The 20,014-nt window shown below is 39.8% G+C and overlaps 3 protein-coding genes across 3 annotated transcripts; all 3 read right to left on the bottom strand.

Moving 5' to 3' along the window:
• Positions 1-79: 79 nt before the first annotated feature.
• Positions 80-3,282, bottom strand: LOC145467517 (uncharacterized). The gene has a single exon (XM_081451061.1). The coding sequence runs from the start codon at positions 3,187-3,189 to the stop codon at positions 2,593-2,595; it is 597 nt and encodes a 198-aa protein (XP_081307187.1). The 5' UTR covers positions 3,190-3,282; the 3' UTR covers positions 80-2,592.
• A 118-nt stretch (positions 3,283-3,400) lies between these two features.
• On the bottom strand, positions 3,401-5,320 carry LOC145467518 (uncharacterized). The gene has a single exon (XM_081451062.1). It carries the CDS (start codon positions 5,083-5,085, stop codon positions 4,672-4,674), a length of 414 nt encoding a protein of 137 aa, XP_081307188.1. The 5' UTR covers positions 5,086-5,320; the 3' UTR covers positions 3,401-4,671.
• Positions 5,321-5,668: 348 nt separating this feature from the next.
• On the bottom strand, positions 5,669-16,565 carry LOC145468044 (aplysianin-A-like). Its single transcript, XM_081451703.1, has 6 exons — positions 16,205-16,565; positions 14,734-14,919; positions 13,835-13,877; positions 11,801-12,559; positions 10,465-10,665; positions 5,669-8,995 (listed from the first exon to the last, which is right to left on the bottom strand). Exons 1-6 carry the CDS (start codon positions 16,404-16,406, stop codon positions 8,800-8,802), a joined length of 1,587 nt encoding a protein of 528 aa, XP_081307829.1. The 5' UTR covers positions 16,407-16,565; the 3' UTR covers positions 5,669-8,799.
• Between the last annotated feature and the right edge of the window lie 3,449 nt (positions 16,566-20,014).

Genomic DNA, 20,014 nt, shown 5'->3' with positions numbered 1-20,014 from the left:
CAACAAGAACAACAACAATCCCGCAGAAACTACAACTCGCAAACGTTCAGTGTCACACGTTCGGAAATGCAATGATTTTAGGAATGTGTTACAATACTTGATAATGAGACCCAGGTCGTGTTCTGTTGGGATCAACCGTTTCTGGTTGGTTGGGTCGGGTGGTTGGTTTTTTCGTGTTCTTTTAGGGAAAAACCGTTTCCGGTTGGTTTGGTTGATCAACCTTTTCAACCAGCCTTAAACCAGGTTGAAACGGTTGAAAAGGCATTGGCAGATGTTTACTGCGTTTTAACCGAAAACGGTTGGAAAAGAGTTCTATTGAGGAACGTCAACTGTCTCAACCCAAACCGGTTGTGGTTGAAACGGTTGATCCCAGTTAAACACGACTCCACCGTCTTCTTTTACTGATTGTTAAACTTTTTACTCATGGATCACTTAAGTACAAAACTGAAAGGGTCTCACATCTTAGTTTTCAAAATATTGGCCGAAAAATTACACCATTGAAAAGTACTACTGAATTTCTTCTATTTGAATAGCTATTATTGGTAGAATTCTACGTGCGCTGCTCATCAATTGACGCCATGCTGCAGTGTGATTGGCTGAGTTGTCGTGCGCTATCAGCCATTAGTGTTAAATAACTGGAGGCCATCTTGAAAAAAGCGGCGTGTTTTGGAAAAATAGTTAGAAACAAAACTAGATAATTAAATTCCTGGGAAGACTTAAAGATGGACATTCACTATTACTGGACTTGTAAAACTTGCAGTTGTCGAAAAACTGATGACTTGCAAACAACTGCAAGTTTTAAATGACAATTCAGTCCCCGCGAATTTACTACAATGCGTAATGCAACACCATGCAGAGAAATGGAAATCGTTATTTGAAGGAAATTTAGTCAGAATTCTACTAATTAACAATAAGATTATTCGCCTCGATTTCTGTGGTGATAGTCCAGTCTAGTAATTGAAACCTCGGCCTCATTAACTGTCACCTCGTAGAAATCTCGAGCTCGTAACTTAAAACTTTTAAGATAAAGCACCTTTTACAGCACGAAAGTACTGATCAATGGCGTTTGTTTAGTGAGTGGCGAACAGTTAGGTTTTAGCCACAGTTTTTAAATGGATAGAATCAGCACCACATGAAGTGAAAAGTTTTCATAATTTATGAACACTAATGAATGGTCATAACACTAGGTTTTCATGCACAGCTGGGGCTCGACCTGCGATATGAGAGTTCGTTAAATAATAAAATAGTAATATTATTGAATATCTTGGTCCCACTTGTTCATGTTTAAAATGTGCGTGACCAGAAACAATTTGTAGTTTAAGTTAATAGGGAAACATCCTGAGATGATTCCTGAACCTTTTCAACCCTTCCTTTGTAACAATTTGTCCTCAACAAGTGCTTGTTATTAAATAGAAGGGTAAAAGAGGGCGGTAGAACGCAACTAACTTGGTTTCGCATTACCACGCTAATATAAGTAACTGCCTTTCATAAAAGCGCGCCACTTTCTTATGCAATCAGAAGTAAAGATGAACAATCGCGACGCGCTCACACGCGTTTTCACGTTTTGTTATAATATATAGTTTTAGCGATTTATAATATAAAATTATAATTATTATTATTATTTTTCCGAGTCTTCCGGTAACTCGAACCAGAAGTCGTTCTCCCTTCAGTCTAATACTAACTTTACCCCCGATTCCTCGAACTACCCGAGTTTTTTTTTGTTTTTTTTTTGTTTTTTTGACCTTTGCCGTACCCATGCTTAGAGGAACTCATAAGAACTGCTGCTACCAACTTGGATCAGAGCAGCAATTCTACTTTAATTAGGCAGCGTCCACCCTACCCCGGAGAAATTTGAAAACTCAGCTTTATTTCTACGGTTAGGCCTACCGTCCACTCTATTCCCTCACGAAAACGTAGTTTTTCAAAAACGCTCTTCAAACCGGAGGAATTTGAAAACGCCGGCGTTTCGTTTTCGTGTGGAATTAAAAAAAAAAAATCATTTGAAAACGAAGCTTTTCGAAAAGATGTAGTCACGATAATAATGTGATTTCCCTTCACGAGTTTTCCTCAGACGCAAATCCAATATGACCACGTAGTGTGGACGGAAAACATTTGATACCTTTTCTGCTTGAAACCTCAGTTTTCAAATTTCTCCGACGTAGTGTCGAGGGGGCCTTAGTTTCAACCAATCTGTAGCAAAACCAAGAACAGTCACGATTTGGCCAAAGGACATTATCCCACCCTTGCCACCAGTTACATGATACTGCCTTTGGCGCAAGATTGCTCAGTTTTGTTCTGATCAGGCCATTAGCTAACCAGTGCGTGATCACTGGCTTCTAATCACGTGCATATTTACATCCGTGAAGTGTGATGCGAGCTGATCGTGTGTGTGATGCCACGAGATGCGTGATGTGTCATGGGCAAGGTGAAATGCGTGATAAAAAGTGAGTGGAGTGATTTCAATTATATCTTAAACGCGAAGCTCTCAGTCTTCATGTTTTGCATAGAACAAATTCATTAACCGACCTCTTGCCAAGTGACTGGTGACGGCACACTTCTCATGAAGTGAAATTTAGCCGGTGTTCATTGTTTTCAAATTTCGCCTCCAATCCACTGCTGTGTGGTTGAACTAAGGCTGGATGTGCATCGGAAGTTCCCATTGACTCCGTCGTAAAGCCCGAAGTTCTGCTCACCATAAACCGCTCCTGCTTCGCCATCAAACTCGCATCCTGCAACACCTTTGCTAAACTGACTGTTGATATGCCACATTTCATGTTCAATCCGCCAGGTTCCCACAGTGCACTCCTTACACTCAATACCCCGTATGTTCATGACCTCATAAGAGCGACACTGTGCTTGCCAGATTCCAAACAAATTATGTCCTTCAAGCTTTGCGCGTGCGTAGTCAGTGTACACAAGACCTTCATCCGGGAAGTTGCACGTGGCTCTTAGATGAGTCGATACAGAGGCAATTGAACGCATGTGGGGCAAAGACAATCGATACGCTTTCCAATTAATCTTTGCATCATCTTCATGTACAGGGGAGTTAACACCAAATCTTTTATACTTAAACAGGCCGTTGTTTTCGTAAGAGAAAGATTGTATAAGCGTCCAAACACGGCCAACTTCGGAATCAAAATCGCAGTAAATTTGAAATGATCTTTTTTCGGAATCGTAAACATTGTTCATTCCAGATGCTTTGACGCCATTTGTTGCCAGATCTTTGCAGCTCCGAGGGTGTTCTATTTGCTCGCATCGCTGACCGGTGTAGCCGTTCCGGCATGTGCAGTTGAACCTCACTGTGGTGGGGTCACAAATCTCCTCACAGGTCCCTCCTTGAAAGCAAGGATTATTTTTGCAACATCTGTTAAAGCAGCCAGATTTTCCGCGGTTGAGAACTTCCCCACACTTTTGGGAATTAACAAAATAAAATTTGCATATTAAGCATTAGAGACAATTTCCTACTTTGAAAAGTAATTCAAAAGTAAATGATATTTCTGACACTTTTCCTTCAAAAGGTGTAGTCTATCGAGGAAGTTCTAACTTTGAGATGTTAGTGTTGCAGCCGCATTTAATTCTTTGTTATTTTTTCCGTCTGTGCGTGCATTCTTTCGTGATCATCGCATTCTTTTCGTTTATCTCGCTTTCACGTTATCGATATTCTGTTAAGTTTTTTCGCTTAACTTTGTTTTGTTTCAGTCCCCTTCTGTATGCGTCTTTCTAGTTTATTTGTACATTTTCATCGCGACGCTACTGTCATCTCGTTTCATTTACCGCCCTGCCGTTTTCCTTTTACGCGTTCCTTAGCTTCCTAGTCATACAACGTTTGTAAGTATCGTCTACCTTCGGCTCGTTATTTCTGTTTCTTTTATTGTATTCGTCTATAACTTGTAATTTACTTTGTTTGTAGCAGCCGCTCCCTTTTCATCGCTTTCTTCGCACTCGTTAAACTGCACATTTCGTCTTATCGATTAAAGCCAAGTAGCGTGTTGAACGTTGACTGCAATAGTTAGGGTAAAAATCTAGTTTAAGACCATTGAAACAAAAACCTATTGATCAATGCTGTGAAATGGTTATTATGATGTATGTGATGGTTCTGGTTTTGGTATACGAGTAAAATTGTAGAGTAGGACCAACGACCATATTATTAGCGCTATCACCAAAGAGGAAATAGGACTAATATTCTAACAGGTGTCCTGTGAGGAAAAACTTTAGAACAGGGAAAAAGAACCGTATTTCTTGAGATGCGAGAGTAATCGTGATTTAAAAAAAAAAAAAAAACAGACATTCCATTTCGTTAACTACTTTCTTTGTTTGTTTTATTTTATTGATTGATTTACTTATTTATTTTTTTGCAATTTAAAAATATTTTTATATGATATCAATGTACAAGGCAAGGAAGCCCGGAGAAGCTAAGAAGGTTTATGTAAAGGACTGCTTTAAAGATACCTAAGACCTAACAAAAGAAGACAAATGCTGTCATCGGCACACAAATTAAAATGAACATAATTTAGGATAAAAAGTAGTTAAGAAATATAGAGCCGTAATGAAATAAAATTTACTTGTGAGTGGTGGCCAAGGCGGCAAGGCCACAGCCATGGTCAAGTAAATGGCAAAAAACAACAAAAAAATCAATTCAGCTAAGCTAAGCTGAGAGAAGTAAATATAACTTTACCAATAAAGATAAGGTGAACACAGTAACACTAGAGGCAATACCTTCTGGCTGAATTCTCTCACGAAGTCATAATAATCCACCCCAGATCTGTATTGTAGTGACGCTGGCTGCATTTCTTTGTTAACATCGCTCAATTCACAGTTGTCTTCGTTAGTGCTGTGTATGAAGTTCATAGACAGACAGCGGTAATCATCTCTGCACTCCATGTAACAATGTGTAATAGCGTCCACTGTGGACCTTTTGAACACGTGTCTTTCAAGGGCGTGGTTACGAATGACGTCCTCGTTTGCAGAAAAGGTTGTGCGGTAGCATAATCCAGGATGGACAGATTGTTGTTGCTTAACTGACGTACAAATCATAAAGGCACAAAGTGCAAGGTACAGGACCAGCAAAAAGGAAGTGGCTTCCATGATGCCTCGTCGATCGATCTATACTTGAAGTGAAATAGTGAAGCTGTCGAAAGAAAAACCAAGTTTTTTTGGAGGTGAAGATGTCTTCAATTGTTTTCTCCATCCCTAACCTCTGAATTTTTTAATATAAATGTGGCGTACCCTGAGCCATGTGTTCAACTACTGTTGAAATGTTATTTGTTTCGTTTCCTCAGAAATAAAACGAAGTTGTTTTGGCTTCAGGGGTGAACTATTTACATAGTGATACCCTCCAATCAGGTTACACTTTTTAGCTGGCAATTTAAACATGTTTCGGAAAGAGATGAAAAATGTCATTCAGACATTGCTAAAATGATCGTCACAAATACAAATGTAAATTTCAACGAATCCGAGAAATTGTAAGAGTTTTGTCAACTGAAAGGATTCTAAGCTAGTTATTACTTATTTTCGCGAGACTTAAATTTTCCGATTTTCGAAAAATTGCGAAATTAAAAACCCTCGAAAAAAGGGTTTTCGCGAAAATTGACCGCGCCAAATTTAATACTCTGCTATATAATTCTTTAATCAACGCTCTGGGTTGCCAAGATGGAAGAAAGAAGGAGTTGCCAGCTTGGGTAGCAAAGAGCAAGTAAGTCGTTCCTCCCCGGAGGATCCATTTGAAGAAATTGACAATGTTCTTCAGCTGTAAGCGCAAATAGACGGTGTCATGTACTCTGTATAGCGCTGTTTTGTGGTAAAAGAAAAAGTCAAACAGTTTTCAGTTTCGTTTTGTATGGTTTTGTCCAGGGTCGTTTGAAACTATTGCTATAGAAAATTAAAATCAGATATGCAGATTCTGAGACTGATTATTTGTTAATGAAGATAATTATTTTGACAGTTTTCGCGAAATTTAGTTCCTTTTTACGAATTCAGTTTTTGGCCAAACCGCGATATTTAATGCGCCCGTCACGGTTTGCGCATTTTGAAAGTTTGGCCTAAATTTTTCAAGTTTTTCAAGTTTGTAGTCCGTGTTAAATTTCTCCATCCTAAACCAGCCTTGCTCCTTTATGGTTTATTATTATCTCCTTGGTGTTTTCCTATGTTAGTAAACTACTATTTTCAGGTTTCCCTCAGTCTAAAGGTAACTTTGTATGTGGCCAAAAACAACTCAAACTACTGACTGAGCTCCTTTGTGTACCCGCAAAAGTAGGTAACAATAATAAAGATTGCAACGCTTTAGGGTGCAAAATGCAATTTTCTCCGCTCTGCGGCCTGTTAAGTTACAATGTAAACATGGCGGCAAATTTTCCGCCAAACTTCATTTCGTCGCAACAAAATAAATGTGACATACGCTTTTTCAACTGTTGCCTTGTAGGAAACAACGAATGAAGTGCCCGTTTATCGTTACGATGCGGCAAAAAAACGAATCCTACGTAATAAGGTTTCCTGAGGGCTGACGGCGTAATATTTTAATTTTTGACAATTAAATTTCAGTCCTGACGAGTACAGGGAGAATAATCCGTCCACGAATTGGACATTAAAGTTGACCGTTTATGACTTGAATGAGTGAAAATAACCGATAAAGAGCCGGTGTTTAGGTTTGTATAGGAATATTTAAACTGATCTGAACTCAACTGACTATTTGACAGCATTTTTCTTATTCCATGTAGGGTCCCCCAGATGGTTAACGGTAAAACGTTTTCTATCCTATTTGGACGAACGGTCGATGGTGAATTTGTGGGCCGTTTGACGTTTTATCCCATGGAGATACTCTAAAGACCCTTGTCCTTTCAATTTTCACTACACTCACTTACCTTTTTCAGCCTTGATAAACCTGATTATAATTATGATCGTTTGTGGAGAAGCGTTCTGCCTAACTAGTTGAAGTCAATTCCAAGCGCGGTAATTTTGCTCTGCAGTGCAAATTGAAAATTAACGTTACCTTTGCTTGCTCTCACCCAATCACAGTGAAGCAGTTTTCTCGGCCATGTTATAAGTTATTAAACCTGGCTGTGTAAAATAATTGCGTCAAGCCGATTCGATGAGGAAAGGCGAAAATTCTGCTTACATGTTTCTTATTAATAATAAATGAGACTCAGAAAAAGCTTTTGTATAACGGGATCTTACGTTTTCTTGTATTCCTAACAACCAAAAGCAAAAGCTTAAGCAAAAGCACTAACTAATTTTTGTATACTCCTAATAGCCACTGGGTCAACTTTACTTACAGCTTAATTTTAGGCGAAAGCTCGCTTAATTAGAAGAACGCTTTTTAAAATCCCCTAATGTGCAACAAAATTAGAATCTCAATAGCCCCATTACACTTGCTTTCACGCAACAATTCAATTTAGAGGCCTCTGGCTGTAAATTATTTTAAGCAATGCTTTTATTTCTGTTTTCATTATGTGAACGAACTTTAGAGAGAGCATGGATAACCCTGACAGAGAACAATCAAACTTTTCATGTTATGGTATCGTAAAAAAAATTAAACATTGCATGAAGTCTGAGTGTTTTTAAAAGCGATGAATAAAGCTTGTACAGCACAAGGAATTTATTATCTGCTACTAAGAGAAAAGTATGCAAACAATTTAAAGGTATAAGATATTCTATGAGTTCTACTGCAAAACAAAATGCCACGACACGCCACTGGAACACAATCCAGACGTTCTAAAATAACAGCAGATCAGCTTAACAATTCTGCTGCAGTTTCTTGTCAAAGCAACGCTAAAATTGTGAAAAAAAATACCTTCGCTAGCATAGGAAGCGCTCCTAGAACACCTACGAGAGACAATGTTAGCTAAATTGTTGAAAAGACAGCCAATTGTAATAAATTTTTAGCTATTTTAGTAACGACGGAATTAGAACACGTTGGTGCTTGCCATTATGCCAGAGCGACCGAACAGAGACCAGTGGGACTAACCGAGGAAAATAGAACAAAATTTTCCGCCATCAAACCGGACCAACCGACAAGAATGGCTCTTACCATTTTTTATTCCTTTCTCGAATCCCTACATAAGTGAAATCTACTGAAGAGAAGAAGGGTAATTAACCCGTTTGTAAAAATGGAACAGCGAATTTCGGTTTGAACGGCCCGACAGATCAAAGCGGACCACCTCCAGAAGCGGTCCCGAATATTCCGGTCGGACGCAGCCGAGACAAACCTTTCCATTTGACTTTCGACCAAAATTACCATGATGTTTCTGATCCAAGGAAAACCAAATCCTCTTTTCCCTTTATGGTTAATTATTGTAATCTAGAGCTCCGCTTTTAGGCTAAATCTATATATTACTTGCTACTCACCTCCGAGCTAGCCAATCACGATGCACGGAAAGCGCGCACTATACACTTGTGTGGTATATACTAACACGGGCGTTATCGCCTTCAGTCTGGCTCCAAATTTACTTTAACGCCACCAAGGTCAAGAAAACGGAAAAATCTACGCCATGATATATAGGAATATTCACAAGAATATTTTCAGTCTAAAATCGGCGGGAAAAAAAGAATATTCAACCTGGGAGTATAATACTAGTGGGCATTTAACGAGCTAACTTCAGAATAAGTCGTGGAACAAAATTCGTGCAGAAAAATAAAATTTACGCCCGTGCATGAAAATGAACGTGCAGGTGAAACACGAATGGTTTCTTAAAAGGATTCTTTTTGACACGAAGGCCGAAGACAACCCAGAAAATGCCTATTATCCCTATTTCATTGCCCTTACATGAAGTAACGTTAAGAGAGGTTGAACGTTCGCTGTTCATTCTAATAAGCTTCGGGTTGCGTTATTTCCCAGCCTTCCTTTAGAGCGTTGAAAGCGGACTGGAGAGCTCCTTCATTCCATTCGGTGAAGACTGAATATGCTTCACCCACTATGAAAACGTCTTCTCCGGGAAATGGACGTTTGGCCCATTTCATTAGATCATAACGGCTTACGTTGGAACCCGCCTTTGTATTATGCCTGTTGGATGAAACAAGTAGTGCGTGTTATTGAAAATGCGGCCATAGTCAACGGAGTGGAATGGTTATGAACCATGGCAAAGTTCTTTGTTTTATGTTTTTGTTGGCTATTTTGGGAGTTGACCCTGCACAAAACCTGGCAAAACACAAAAGGTGGCTACGTGTGCACATACAACTAACAATAGAGACATTGTAATTATGTAATTCATGAATCGTCAATGAGCTTAAAACAAAAGATGTGCAGTGTCATGTATCTTCCATCATAAATTTTAGCCTGTTTGTTTGTTTCTTTGGTGTTTACCGGGCTTCTTAACGATTCCCTCTATCAACTTTGTCGCAGGTCGTTGACATTTCATGCAGGGAAGCTAAATAGTAAATTTTGCCACGGGTATTTCTGGGAGTGCGTAGGTGACTTACAAACCTTACAAAAGCCAGAACTCGCTTACTGTAATGTCAATTAACCACTTGATTACGGCCCAGGGATTACGGATGGGCAGGGGCGTAGCTAGAACAAACAATATGACTGAGGCAATGTCCACGGTTAAATTTTCTTCCTAATAGTACTTTGAGTTCTGATGGTTCTTGTAGTTGATGCTGTTCTACTAGTTCTGGTAGTTCCTGTGTTTCTTATAGTTCTCGCAGTTGTTGTAGTTCTAGTAATTCTGTAGTTCGTATAGTTCTAGTAGTTTTGGTTGTTGTAATAGTTCTTAAAATTCTGGTAGTTGTTGTAGTTCTCGTAGGTATGTAGTGTTTGCCTGTTTACTATTCATGTTGCACGTGTGGCTTTGTTATAGAAAAATTAATAGGTCACGCGCTGTAGAGATGATTGTGCAGATCTTGAATAGTCGAAAAGGCATTTTGAATCTCAAGAGAACAGTTAATCCGCCAAACGCTGGATTTAATAGCAATAGAGGAAAGCAAAACTTGGGGATGTCTAATGAAGAGATTGTCCACAGACTCTCAGATCAGAAACTGGAGCGCTTGCGCTTCTGAGGTAGATATCTAAGTAAGTATTCCTGTCAAGAGTTCCCTAGTCCTCGAAATAATCGAGGATAAATGTTTTCAGTCGAACAGTTATATCAATAGGGCCGACTCATGGCGGCCATGTTGGCGTTTCCAAATGATAGAAAAAAGAGAAATGATTTGCTCAAGAACAGTACTCAATTTGCAACAAGACCTCTCACACTAGGAGGCAGTGTGGTCGAGTGGTTAGAGTTCCGGACTTGACTGAAATCCGGAGGTCGCGGGTCCAAGTCCCACTCTGACCACTAAGCTGGAGTTGTTTTTCGGTAGACCCTAGTTCAACTATGCGGACTAGCTTGCAAATAGCGAACTGGTTTGCCTCCCGCCGGTTGGGATTTTTAATAGCAGTGGAGGAAACCTTTTAAGTGTTTGGCAACGCCAATATGGCCGCCGAGAAGATAGTAGGAAACTCTATACCGAATAGCTTCTCGCGGAAAAGTTTCTTACCAAGCTACTTTCTCCCAATATTTGAACACCATATCCAGAGGCTCTGGTAAGATTGCTCCTGGAAACACTTCCTGAATGGCTTTCTTTAACTCCGACTGCAAAACTGCTTTAGGCAACTTGGAAAGCTCGCCCCACTTGACTGCGCATGCCCTCCAGGCGTATGACAGCTGAAGAACGGCTTCGCCGTGGGGTCCTCTGTCACTAAAAGGAAACACAACCATGAAAAAAGATTTCGAATAGAAGCTAATCAATGCTGATTTGAGGTTTTCTACCTGCCCAACACAACCAGGATCATTTTAGAATCGGTCAACATTGTTTGTCTGGTTAATTAGGTAAAGTATATTTAACAATTATTCAAAGAGCCCGCGTTGGATATGAGATAGTAAATAGCCAACGAGTCGGCTTTTGTCTTCTCGGGCCCCGTCCACGCGTATCCGGGTATTTTTGAATCCGCAACTTTTTCTCTCCGGATACGGCTTCCGTCCACACGCATCCGGCGAATTCGGCAGCGAATCTGGACATTTTTTAATCCGCTCGCCAAAGTAGAAAAAAAATAAATCCGCAGCAAATCCGATAACGTGTGGACGGCAAATCCGGATATTTTCGAAGCCGATGACGTAGCAAAATCGTGTCCAGTCTCTTACCGAACAATAAACCAATATGACGGCACAATGTGTAGGCCTAGTTTCTCTAGAGTGAATCCGGATACCATCGGATGCGTGTGGACAGGCGAATTCGATTTGAATACGCTACGTGCGGACGGAGAAATTTTTGAATCCGGAAAGGAAAAGTTGCGGATTCAAAAATATCCGGATAATTTTGGACGGGGCTTCAAACTCACTAGTGATTCATCAAGTTAAAACAAAGAAAATCATAACCGTGAAGGAGGTCTGGATACCCGGTTTTAATTAGTATTGATTTTGACGATTTTACTTCTCCGTTTGCTGCTTAGTTTTTGCTTCGATCGAGAAGATATATCAAACACGAGAGACAGTGTTTCATCGGCTATCAAAACACCTCGAATTTTGTCAAAAATACTCCGCTGCGCATCGTATTTTCAACTCTCCTCTCGGCGTTTGGATATCCCAGTATCCAACAAACGCAAGTGGAACAATTGTTTAATTTAAAACGTCCCCAAAATGTAGAAAACTAAAAGAAAATAAACACAACTGAAAGCCCCCGCCCCAAAATTAGGCATGTGCTTACCATATCATTGTCATTGAATAATGCAGTTAATTCAATAGTTTTCATTGGCTTAACATATACCATATATTACCATATTGTAAACAGAGATTCCCAGATAAATAGGGATAATGTGTTCTTTTTGATAGCTTACCTGTAAGGCATAATACCAACCAAACAAGAAGCTCCTGAAAAGAATCTTTCAAGCGGCTTCAGTGTCAGGTTGTGAAGAGAAGTAATGTTTTCCCACCAAGGATAAGCGTAAAGCGCCACGGCTTTAAAGACAGGAAGTGGTAGAATAGCTTCAAAGAAGACATTTCTTTTAATATCCGCAGCCACGTCGCCAGATATCTCTTCAAATGGAGTGCGTGGCACGGCAATGATGAGCTTTCTGGCCGATACTGTAAAACTATCTGTATCAACTGCAAAAATGTTTCCTTTCCTATGAATTGCTTTGACTTTCTCCTTAACGTACATCTTTACTCCCAAACGCTTAGCAGATCTTTCCAATGCACTGATGATATCTGATAGGCCACCAGGCGGCCGATAGTAGTCATACGAGTGGTTGCTGTAAGCTTCATTCCGTTCGTATCTTGACAAAGTGCTTTCTTCACCATAAATTCGTTTAAGAGCATACATGGCCATAACGAACTCGCAGCCTTCACTTCCAAGTTGGTGGCACACAAAATCTCGGTAAGACGGAAATTCAAGTGTTTTCTCTCTGGTAATGTTCATCCAAGCATATTTCATCATTTCTGACGAAGTCATGTTCGCAAAGGGGCCTGACAGCAGAGTCGGGAAAGCTTGCTCTTTGAGGGCCTGGGTACTAGATACAAAGACTCCTCTTGTTTCCCAATGTGCGATTTTTATGTCCATTTTTAACATGGGGATATTGAGTCGTTTAGTTAAGGCCCTGAAAATAAAATGTACACTGTAAACATGCAATTTATATAAACCCGACATCACAATCTCTAATTTCTTCGAAAAGTTTGAAAAATAATACATCAGGTTGTGTATACTACTTCTAAGGGCAAGGTTTGGAAAAAATCAAAAGGGATTTGAATCAGTTGAGAAGAAAGGTTTTTCAACTGACACCTGGCCCGGATATGAGATCCCCAAAATTCACTGATAGCTGAGAAATGGGCTGAAATTTTAATTGATAATTAACTAAATTATGGCCGAAAATTTGAATAATTGCCGAGATTCCAGCAGCCTCAAAACAGACTTGCGATCAAATTATCTCAAGATCGAGAATTCCCTTAAATTTTTATAATTTTGTGGTTGCTCTAGGCCATCTTATCTCAGTTCCAAAGGCTATGGGATCCCTGGAGCTCTGGTTGGCTAAAGATTTGGCCTTGGAGCCTAAGGTCCAAGATTTTGTTTTCCAGGGGGCCAAAAAAAATTAGTCGATTTCCCTTAAAAATAAAATTAATTAATTAATTAACTTTGTTTAAAGAGGGCAACACACAACAGCCTTACGACTGAGAAACTCGTGGCCCTCGAATTCCCGATCGAATTGGAATTTAGAAATGTTGATTTTTGTGGAGGAAGGAAAACCGGAGAACCCGGAGAAAAACCCTCGGAGCAAGGCGAGAACCAACAACAAACTCAACCCACTTATGACACCGGGTCCAGGACTGCAACCCGGGCCACATTGGTGGGAGGCGAGCTCTCTCACCGCTACGTCACCCCTGCTCCCTTTCCTTGAAGTCCTGAGGCCAGTAAGGCAATGAAGTATTGAGACCCCGCAGGAGCCCATCAAAATGAGCTCCTGGACCCCGTTTTTCTCTTGCATGGAACTATTTTAACAACTACACCGCGAAAACCTCTTAAACCCCATTGGACTTTAGAACCTAGGGAACCTATTTTTGTGGAATCGAAAAATGATTGGTCATGGCCATAAATTTTAAACAAAGATAGATTCCATGTCACAGTGTGTCATTGATCATGAGATGACGTCAAGATGTGGTAAGAGCGAAAAAGTGCCACACGAGGCGATAGCTCGGTGTGTCACTGATGCTCTTACCATATTGTGATTTCAGGGCTATTAACATGGAAATAATAAAGGAAAAAAAAGATATGCTAATTACGTCATCTATGCGTCTGTCCTCCAATTTCATCATAGATAAGAACCAATCAAAATGCGAGAATAATTTGACTTATTATATAAATAGAAATAATTTCTTACATTACTCTCTTGTGTTCTCTATCCACGCGCCAGGCTCCTAAACCTTCAAGAGTAACAATTAAGAGACATCGTTAAGCATTTCAGCCATATTTTCTTTAAATCGTGAAGACATGTATGATGCACGCTAAACGAGTTCTAGTAGCTTGCCTTAATCATTTGCAGAGAATATTTTAAAGTTGGGATTCGTTACCTAACTGCTGACATTGTTGATTTGGCAGGCTTAAATTAAGCGATTTGCGAACGACTGTGCGACTTCATAGTGCAACCAAGTATACTTGGATTAGTTGAAACTAGAAAGAAGAAACACACTCTTTGTTTCGTAATATCAAGGTAATTTAAAACTTTTACTATCATTATTTATTTCTATGGGTAATTTTCTGATTTCTGAGCTCCTTTCTTCTGCAATTGAATTTGAACATATTTGGGTATGTGAGTTTAATCGGAACGAAATACTGGGCTGCTGTTATTGCAATTGCAGTGTATTAGCGGTTAATTAGTGGTTAATTAAGGTTGATTCTTTCTTGTGTTTAGCCTTTCGCCTCTTTTTAATGCCTTCTTAACAAAACACTATTCGGGCGCGGATTCACTGCAATAACAGCTATTGAAATATACTAAATGGCTGAAGCAAACATAAAATTGTCAAGTTTTCGGATTCAAATTCCACGCGCTGCGTGACTCGCGTGACTGTTTGCAACTGCGGGTCATAACTAAGCCCTTCGAGCAAAAACAAAGGTGATAATCTTTGTAAAGCAGCACTGTTTTAAGCTTCTTAATTACGTTTTAGCTTCTTTGGATTCAACTTAAAAGGGAAAGATATCTCTAACCACGAAGACAACTCCACCGCCGAAAACAGGAAAAGCAACCAAGTCGTGTTTCTGGGTGACAACAAACTAACTTACTTCTGCTGATGTTTGGCGTTTGGCTAAACCTGTAGTCATAGATTCGCCCTCCAAGTCTGGAATCTCTTTCAAACAAACACACGGTATCTTCTTTCTTCATTCGCCTGAGTGTCTCTGCCATATACATTCCTGAAATACCTCCTCCGACTACAACAACGTCACAGGACATGGGACGCAAAGAGGACTCTTTAGTAACAAACAAACAAACAAAACCGCAAATAAAAAGTCGAAGAAAACAATATGGCTTATTGAAGAAGCGAGAAGTGAAACCATCTTGACAGAATACGTTTAAGAACATAGACATTATTTTTGCGGGGCACAGCAGTCAACAACAACAACTAGCTTTTTTTGCATGACCATCAAGTGAAGAGAGCCCCATACCCGCACGGATAGCAATTCGTGTAACCCCATGTATTAAAGGTATGGCCCGAGGGAAGCGATTCCGGCGTAAAAAAGTACGGACCCGAGCTTGTGGCAGTTAATAACTAAGAAGTTAGTTTAGCTTGTGGCCGTCGTTAACGGAGTTTTACAATTTTTATTACTAATCAACTGAAGATGTTAAAACATCAGTCATACAAAACTCCAGCGCCAATTATGAGCCGAGAACAGCGCGCGTTATTATAAAACTCAACGCGCGCTAGGAGGCGTTGATAATGAAATCAGTTGAAGCAGATTGAGAATAAAATCACGTCGGGGACAAAATGGCTTCTACCGATTGTGACCTAAGACAAACAATCTGTTTAACATCGCGTTTTAGAATGAACTAACCGAGACATGATGTCTGAGACAGTCAGCGCCAAGTTTATATAGACGAACGAAAGATAGATAAGTTGTCAAAAGATCTTTCGATCTACTTTTGCATGTTTAATGCGCAACCAAGCGGAAAGCCTAACCAAGCTTATCTTTGTTTGTCATGGTCTTATCTAATTGAAATTGCGAAATCAAACTCATTCAAACGGCGCTTTTCTACCGTCCGATTTGGACGGTTAGCCAGTTAGTCACATGGAGGTGTGGAGCGGTATTTGGAATCCGTCTAGTGGCATCTAAGACCATCTAAGAGAGAGCACGAATTGATTTTTTTGAGATGAGAGCTTTCTTCCATACTCTAACTTTCATTTCTCCTTCATTGTTTTTGAGCGCTTTTGCAAAAAGATACACGCCTTTGTTTGGGCGATTGATACACTTTCAGTAGATGCGATGTGACCAACCATACCAATCCATGAAAAATCGGTAACTGTTTAAGATGGCGAGGAGACTTATGTTTCTTTGAGCAAGAATAAACAAAATTCGAGACGGCGAGACCTCTGACATTTGCTAAATTTCTTCGAGGCCCATCTTTTCTGAGGGTCGACCCTTCACTAATATCATAATGAAGTTAGCCGGTGTTTGAATACAGGTCAACCTTTACAACAGTATGTAATATTGCTTCAGATTCAGTGTTAGCAATAGACTTAACGATAAGTTCGCTTACCGAATCCTTTGCCTTCGTCTTTAATTACTCCAGGGCTAGCTTGCTTTGCTTTTCCCTTCTCGTGAGCTAACAACGCAGCTACCACAATCAAGGCAATCACCAGAGATAACAACAAGAACAGCACTACAAACACGTTCACTAAACTCACGAAGAAGCCGCGCACCTCCACATTACGGACTGAACTGTACTCCGTACGCGCCATGTTTGTGGAACAGAATGATATTCGAGATCAAGCAATTGTTGAATCGGCAAATGGCGACAGCTTTCACCAGACCTTCTGCAAGGTTACTTTGAGTAAACAAAACTAGCGAAGGATAGTCTAGAGGCGTCATTTTCAAACGTCACGCTACACCGTTCCAGACAATATGCATTGCTTCATGTCACAAAACGTGATTAACTGAACGGGTATTAGTACTTAAATTGAATGATTCGTGGTCAATTTTATTTGCCTAAAATCTTAAAAATTGCGCAAGCACTTTGTTTTGGAGCGTTTGGACATTTCTCACAAAAGTTCGTATAGTGTGATCGTCCGGGTGAGGGTAGTTCTGAAAAGAACTGTTGTTGGTGACTGACGTTTCGACAACCTGAGCGGAAGTCATCTTCAGAGTCAAGTGAATAGTGTTTCTCAGTCGATGATGTTGTAAGTCTGGTCCGTTGAACGTTATTGGTCAGTTTAGCCATGATGGTATTGGCTGAAAGACTCGTGTAAAGTTTGTCATCAGTCATTGGTGGGTTTCGATCCGTCTATTGTTAGTCAAATTGGTCGGTTTTTGGTCCATGTATTGTTAAGTCGGTCTGTTAGAAGTCCGTTTGTCGGTTTCGTTTCCGTCGTGGATAAGTCGTTTGTAAGGCGCCGGTAGTTGTTGACATCTGTTAAGAGGCGTTTGTTCTAGGTTAGTGTACCAGCTTTCTAGAGTCAATCGTTGCATCGGGCGACGCGAGTTCCTACAGATTTCAAATTTCAGATTTTTTATTGTTTTGCACGATTTATATATTGTTAACAATCGATCTATATCTTCCCTGGTGTGCCCTGCAAAAATTGTTCTAAGTGCATTACACAATAAACTTCTATCATTATTGTTGTTGTTAAACTTGTTCTGTCAAGATGGCCTTACGCCCTGACTATAACCCACATTATTGTCCTCTTCAACTTTTCATTTGCGTTTTCGTTTTTTTGTTTCCCGTTTTAAAGAGTCCTCTTTGTGTCTCCTGTCCTGTGACGTTGTTGTAGTCGGAGGAGGTATTTCAGGAATGTACATGGCAGAGACACTCATGCGAATGAAGAAAGAGAACGTATGTTTGTTTGAAAAAGATTCCAGATTTGGAGGACGAGACTATGACTTCAGGTTTAGCCAAGCACCAAACATCAGAATAAGTAAGTTAATAACTTAGTTTGCTGTCACCCAGAAACACGACATGCTGGTTTTTCCTGTCTTCGGTGGTCACGTTGTCCTCGGGGTTAGACATATCAGCCTTCGTGAGAAACTGAAATTTCATAAGATGCTTAAAGCAACGCTCCTTTAAGGACGTTAGCGCGAAAATTTTCCAACATTGACTTTTTTCTGAGACTTTTACCACTGTAAGATAATGAGTTAGATATGTCAGAAACGTAAAAAAGATGGGAGGCCAGCGCTTAGTTTTGGAGAGAACATGCCCGGAAGAACACCCTAAATCTGAAAAAAACGGTCTTCGTTAGCGAATAAGGCTACAGTGTCTGTAAGCCCACAAATATTGCAATTAGATATTTGAAGTGAAATGTTCTCTGCCAAATATTGTTTAAGTGGACCTATTTTAATAGGCCTAAATTCACTTAAAAGTGAATTTAGGCAACTAGTGAGATTCCTTAAAGAAGTAGTTCGAATTTAGCGACCATAGTTTCACGCGCCTTGCAGCCGCAAGATGGCAGGATTCGACGTCCCGTGGACAGAAATCTTGAAATTTTTTTTTAACTTCCTACATTGATTTTTTTGTTCATTTTTGGACAATGTGGAGATAATTGTAAATAAAATCTGTTTCTGGAAAGAAAGGTAGAGGTCACCGAACGTCCAAGATCGTTAAATCCAGGTAAAGCTAAAGCAATGGCCATCTGCCCTATCATTGCTTATTTTATTACTTAGCGCGCGCTCTCATGCATCACGTGGCGTGTTAATTTGCGTGCGCAGTAACGATGCGCGTACGTCCTGAAGGTCATTCCCCAGTATTGCATTGCGCGTCCTTACTACGCATAATTTATGGCGTCATTAGCGCGCGTTCGTGCACGCGCACATTGAAAACATGGCGGATTTGCCTTGATATTAAGTTCTGTCAGTTGAAAAATGGCTTCAGCTACCTAACGAGCTCGGGCACCCCAAATTTTTTTCCAGTCATTTTAATTAACTAATCATTAGCTTTGCGTGAGAAAAGACTGATCTGATTTCTATGTTTGAAAATTGAATAAATAAGAAAAATAACAGCTGCACTGTAGTCTTTTCTATTTTGCAGTTTGATAGCCGTGGCAAGCAATTTGGTTACAATATTTTAACAAAGATTCAGCTGTCTATCAAAATCAAACTTAAAAAGTTAAAAATTATTGACTGTAGTTGAGGCGTGTTTTCATGAGTCTGGGCTCACAAAGAGTTTACAATAACTTGGAATGCGTTCTTGTAATAAGCATTAAATAACGCTAAAATGGGACATTTCCAATGCCTCACCGCTCCTTAACGAGCATGGGCACCCCCTTTTTATTTTATAACTTAAGTTCTCATATGATAAATATTCATTGGACAAAGTTTGAACAAAAATCTATGTGCAGTTATATTTCACGGGAATTACCTTAAGGTGGCTCCCTATAGTTTTGCGATTGCACGCGCGCATAGGACGAAAGCTCAAGTAATCTACGAGCGCTCAAAAGAAAACTGCAGTGTTTTCCGATTTTTATGACGTTACCATGAGGACAAAAAGCAAAACTGGCAGTGAATTTTTTCGCGTTTCCTTCGGTGAATTTTTTTTAATTTGGTCCAGTTGTAACCACATATAATTCCTATAAAATGCCCTACTTTTGTTAAAATCTGTCAGAGCTAATCTTATATATTGAGATGAATGACAAATTACAGGATATTGGAAACACCGTCTGAACAACTTTGACCTTTTACCAATTCAAAATGTCAGGCAATATCATTTCCACGATGTGGCAATGTATGAAAACATTTCACCGAAGGAAAATATAAATATGAAGGAGTTTAAGCCGAAATGAGGAATATATCTGCCTGTGATTAGATGAGATGTTGCCATGGTAACGGCCTTAATCCAAAAATTGACAACCAGAAAATAAGCCTTATTTTAACAGTACTCATACTGGTAAATCTCTACAAGGAAAACTTTAAGAGAAATTAACTAAGTTTCCTTTTCTAACTCGCGCTCTATAGAGAGGGTGTTCGTATATTCTCTAGGGAGCCACCTTAAGGTCATTCCTCAGTATTGCATTCATCCCTTCTGCGCATAATTTCACGCGTGATTAGCGCGCGCGCATTAAAAAATGGCGGCTTTTTCTTTGCGGCTGGACCTCGCCATAGAGGTAAATCATCATTTTCTCGAAAATGAGTACGGTGACCTATCATTTTTTTGTTGTTGTGTTGAATTGAGTACTAAATTTCTCTTTCTCTATGTAAAATAAATATGGGCCAATTCTCAGTGTTGAGCAAGAAACAGTCGTCGGAAACGTGAATTTAGCAAGCAATCGTGACTATAATCATGGTGCTATTGTAAGGATACATATGGTATAAACAAGGTGCTGTTGCTCCTAAACGAACATGGGGATCCCTCATATTTATT

This window comes from Orbicella franksi, chromosome 14 (assembly GCF_964199315.1).
Source record: "Orbicella franksi chromosome 14, jaOrbFran1.1, whole genome shotgun sequence".
Taxonomy (NCBI): Eukaryota; Metazoa; Cnidaria; class Anthozoa; order Scleractinia; family Merulinidae; genus Orbicella; species Orbicella franksi.
The sequence above is the reverse complement of the archived record's forward strand: the minus strand, read 5'-3'. Positions and strand labels throughout refer to the sequence as shown.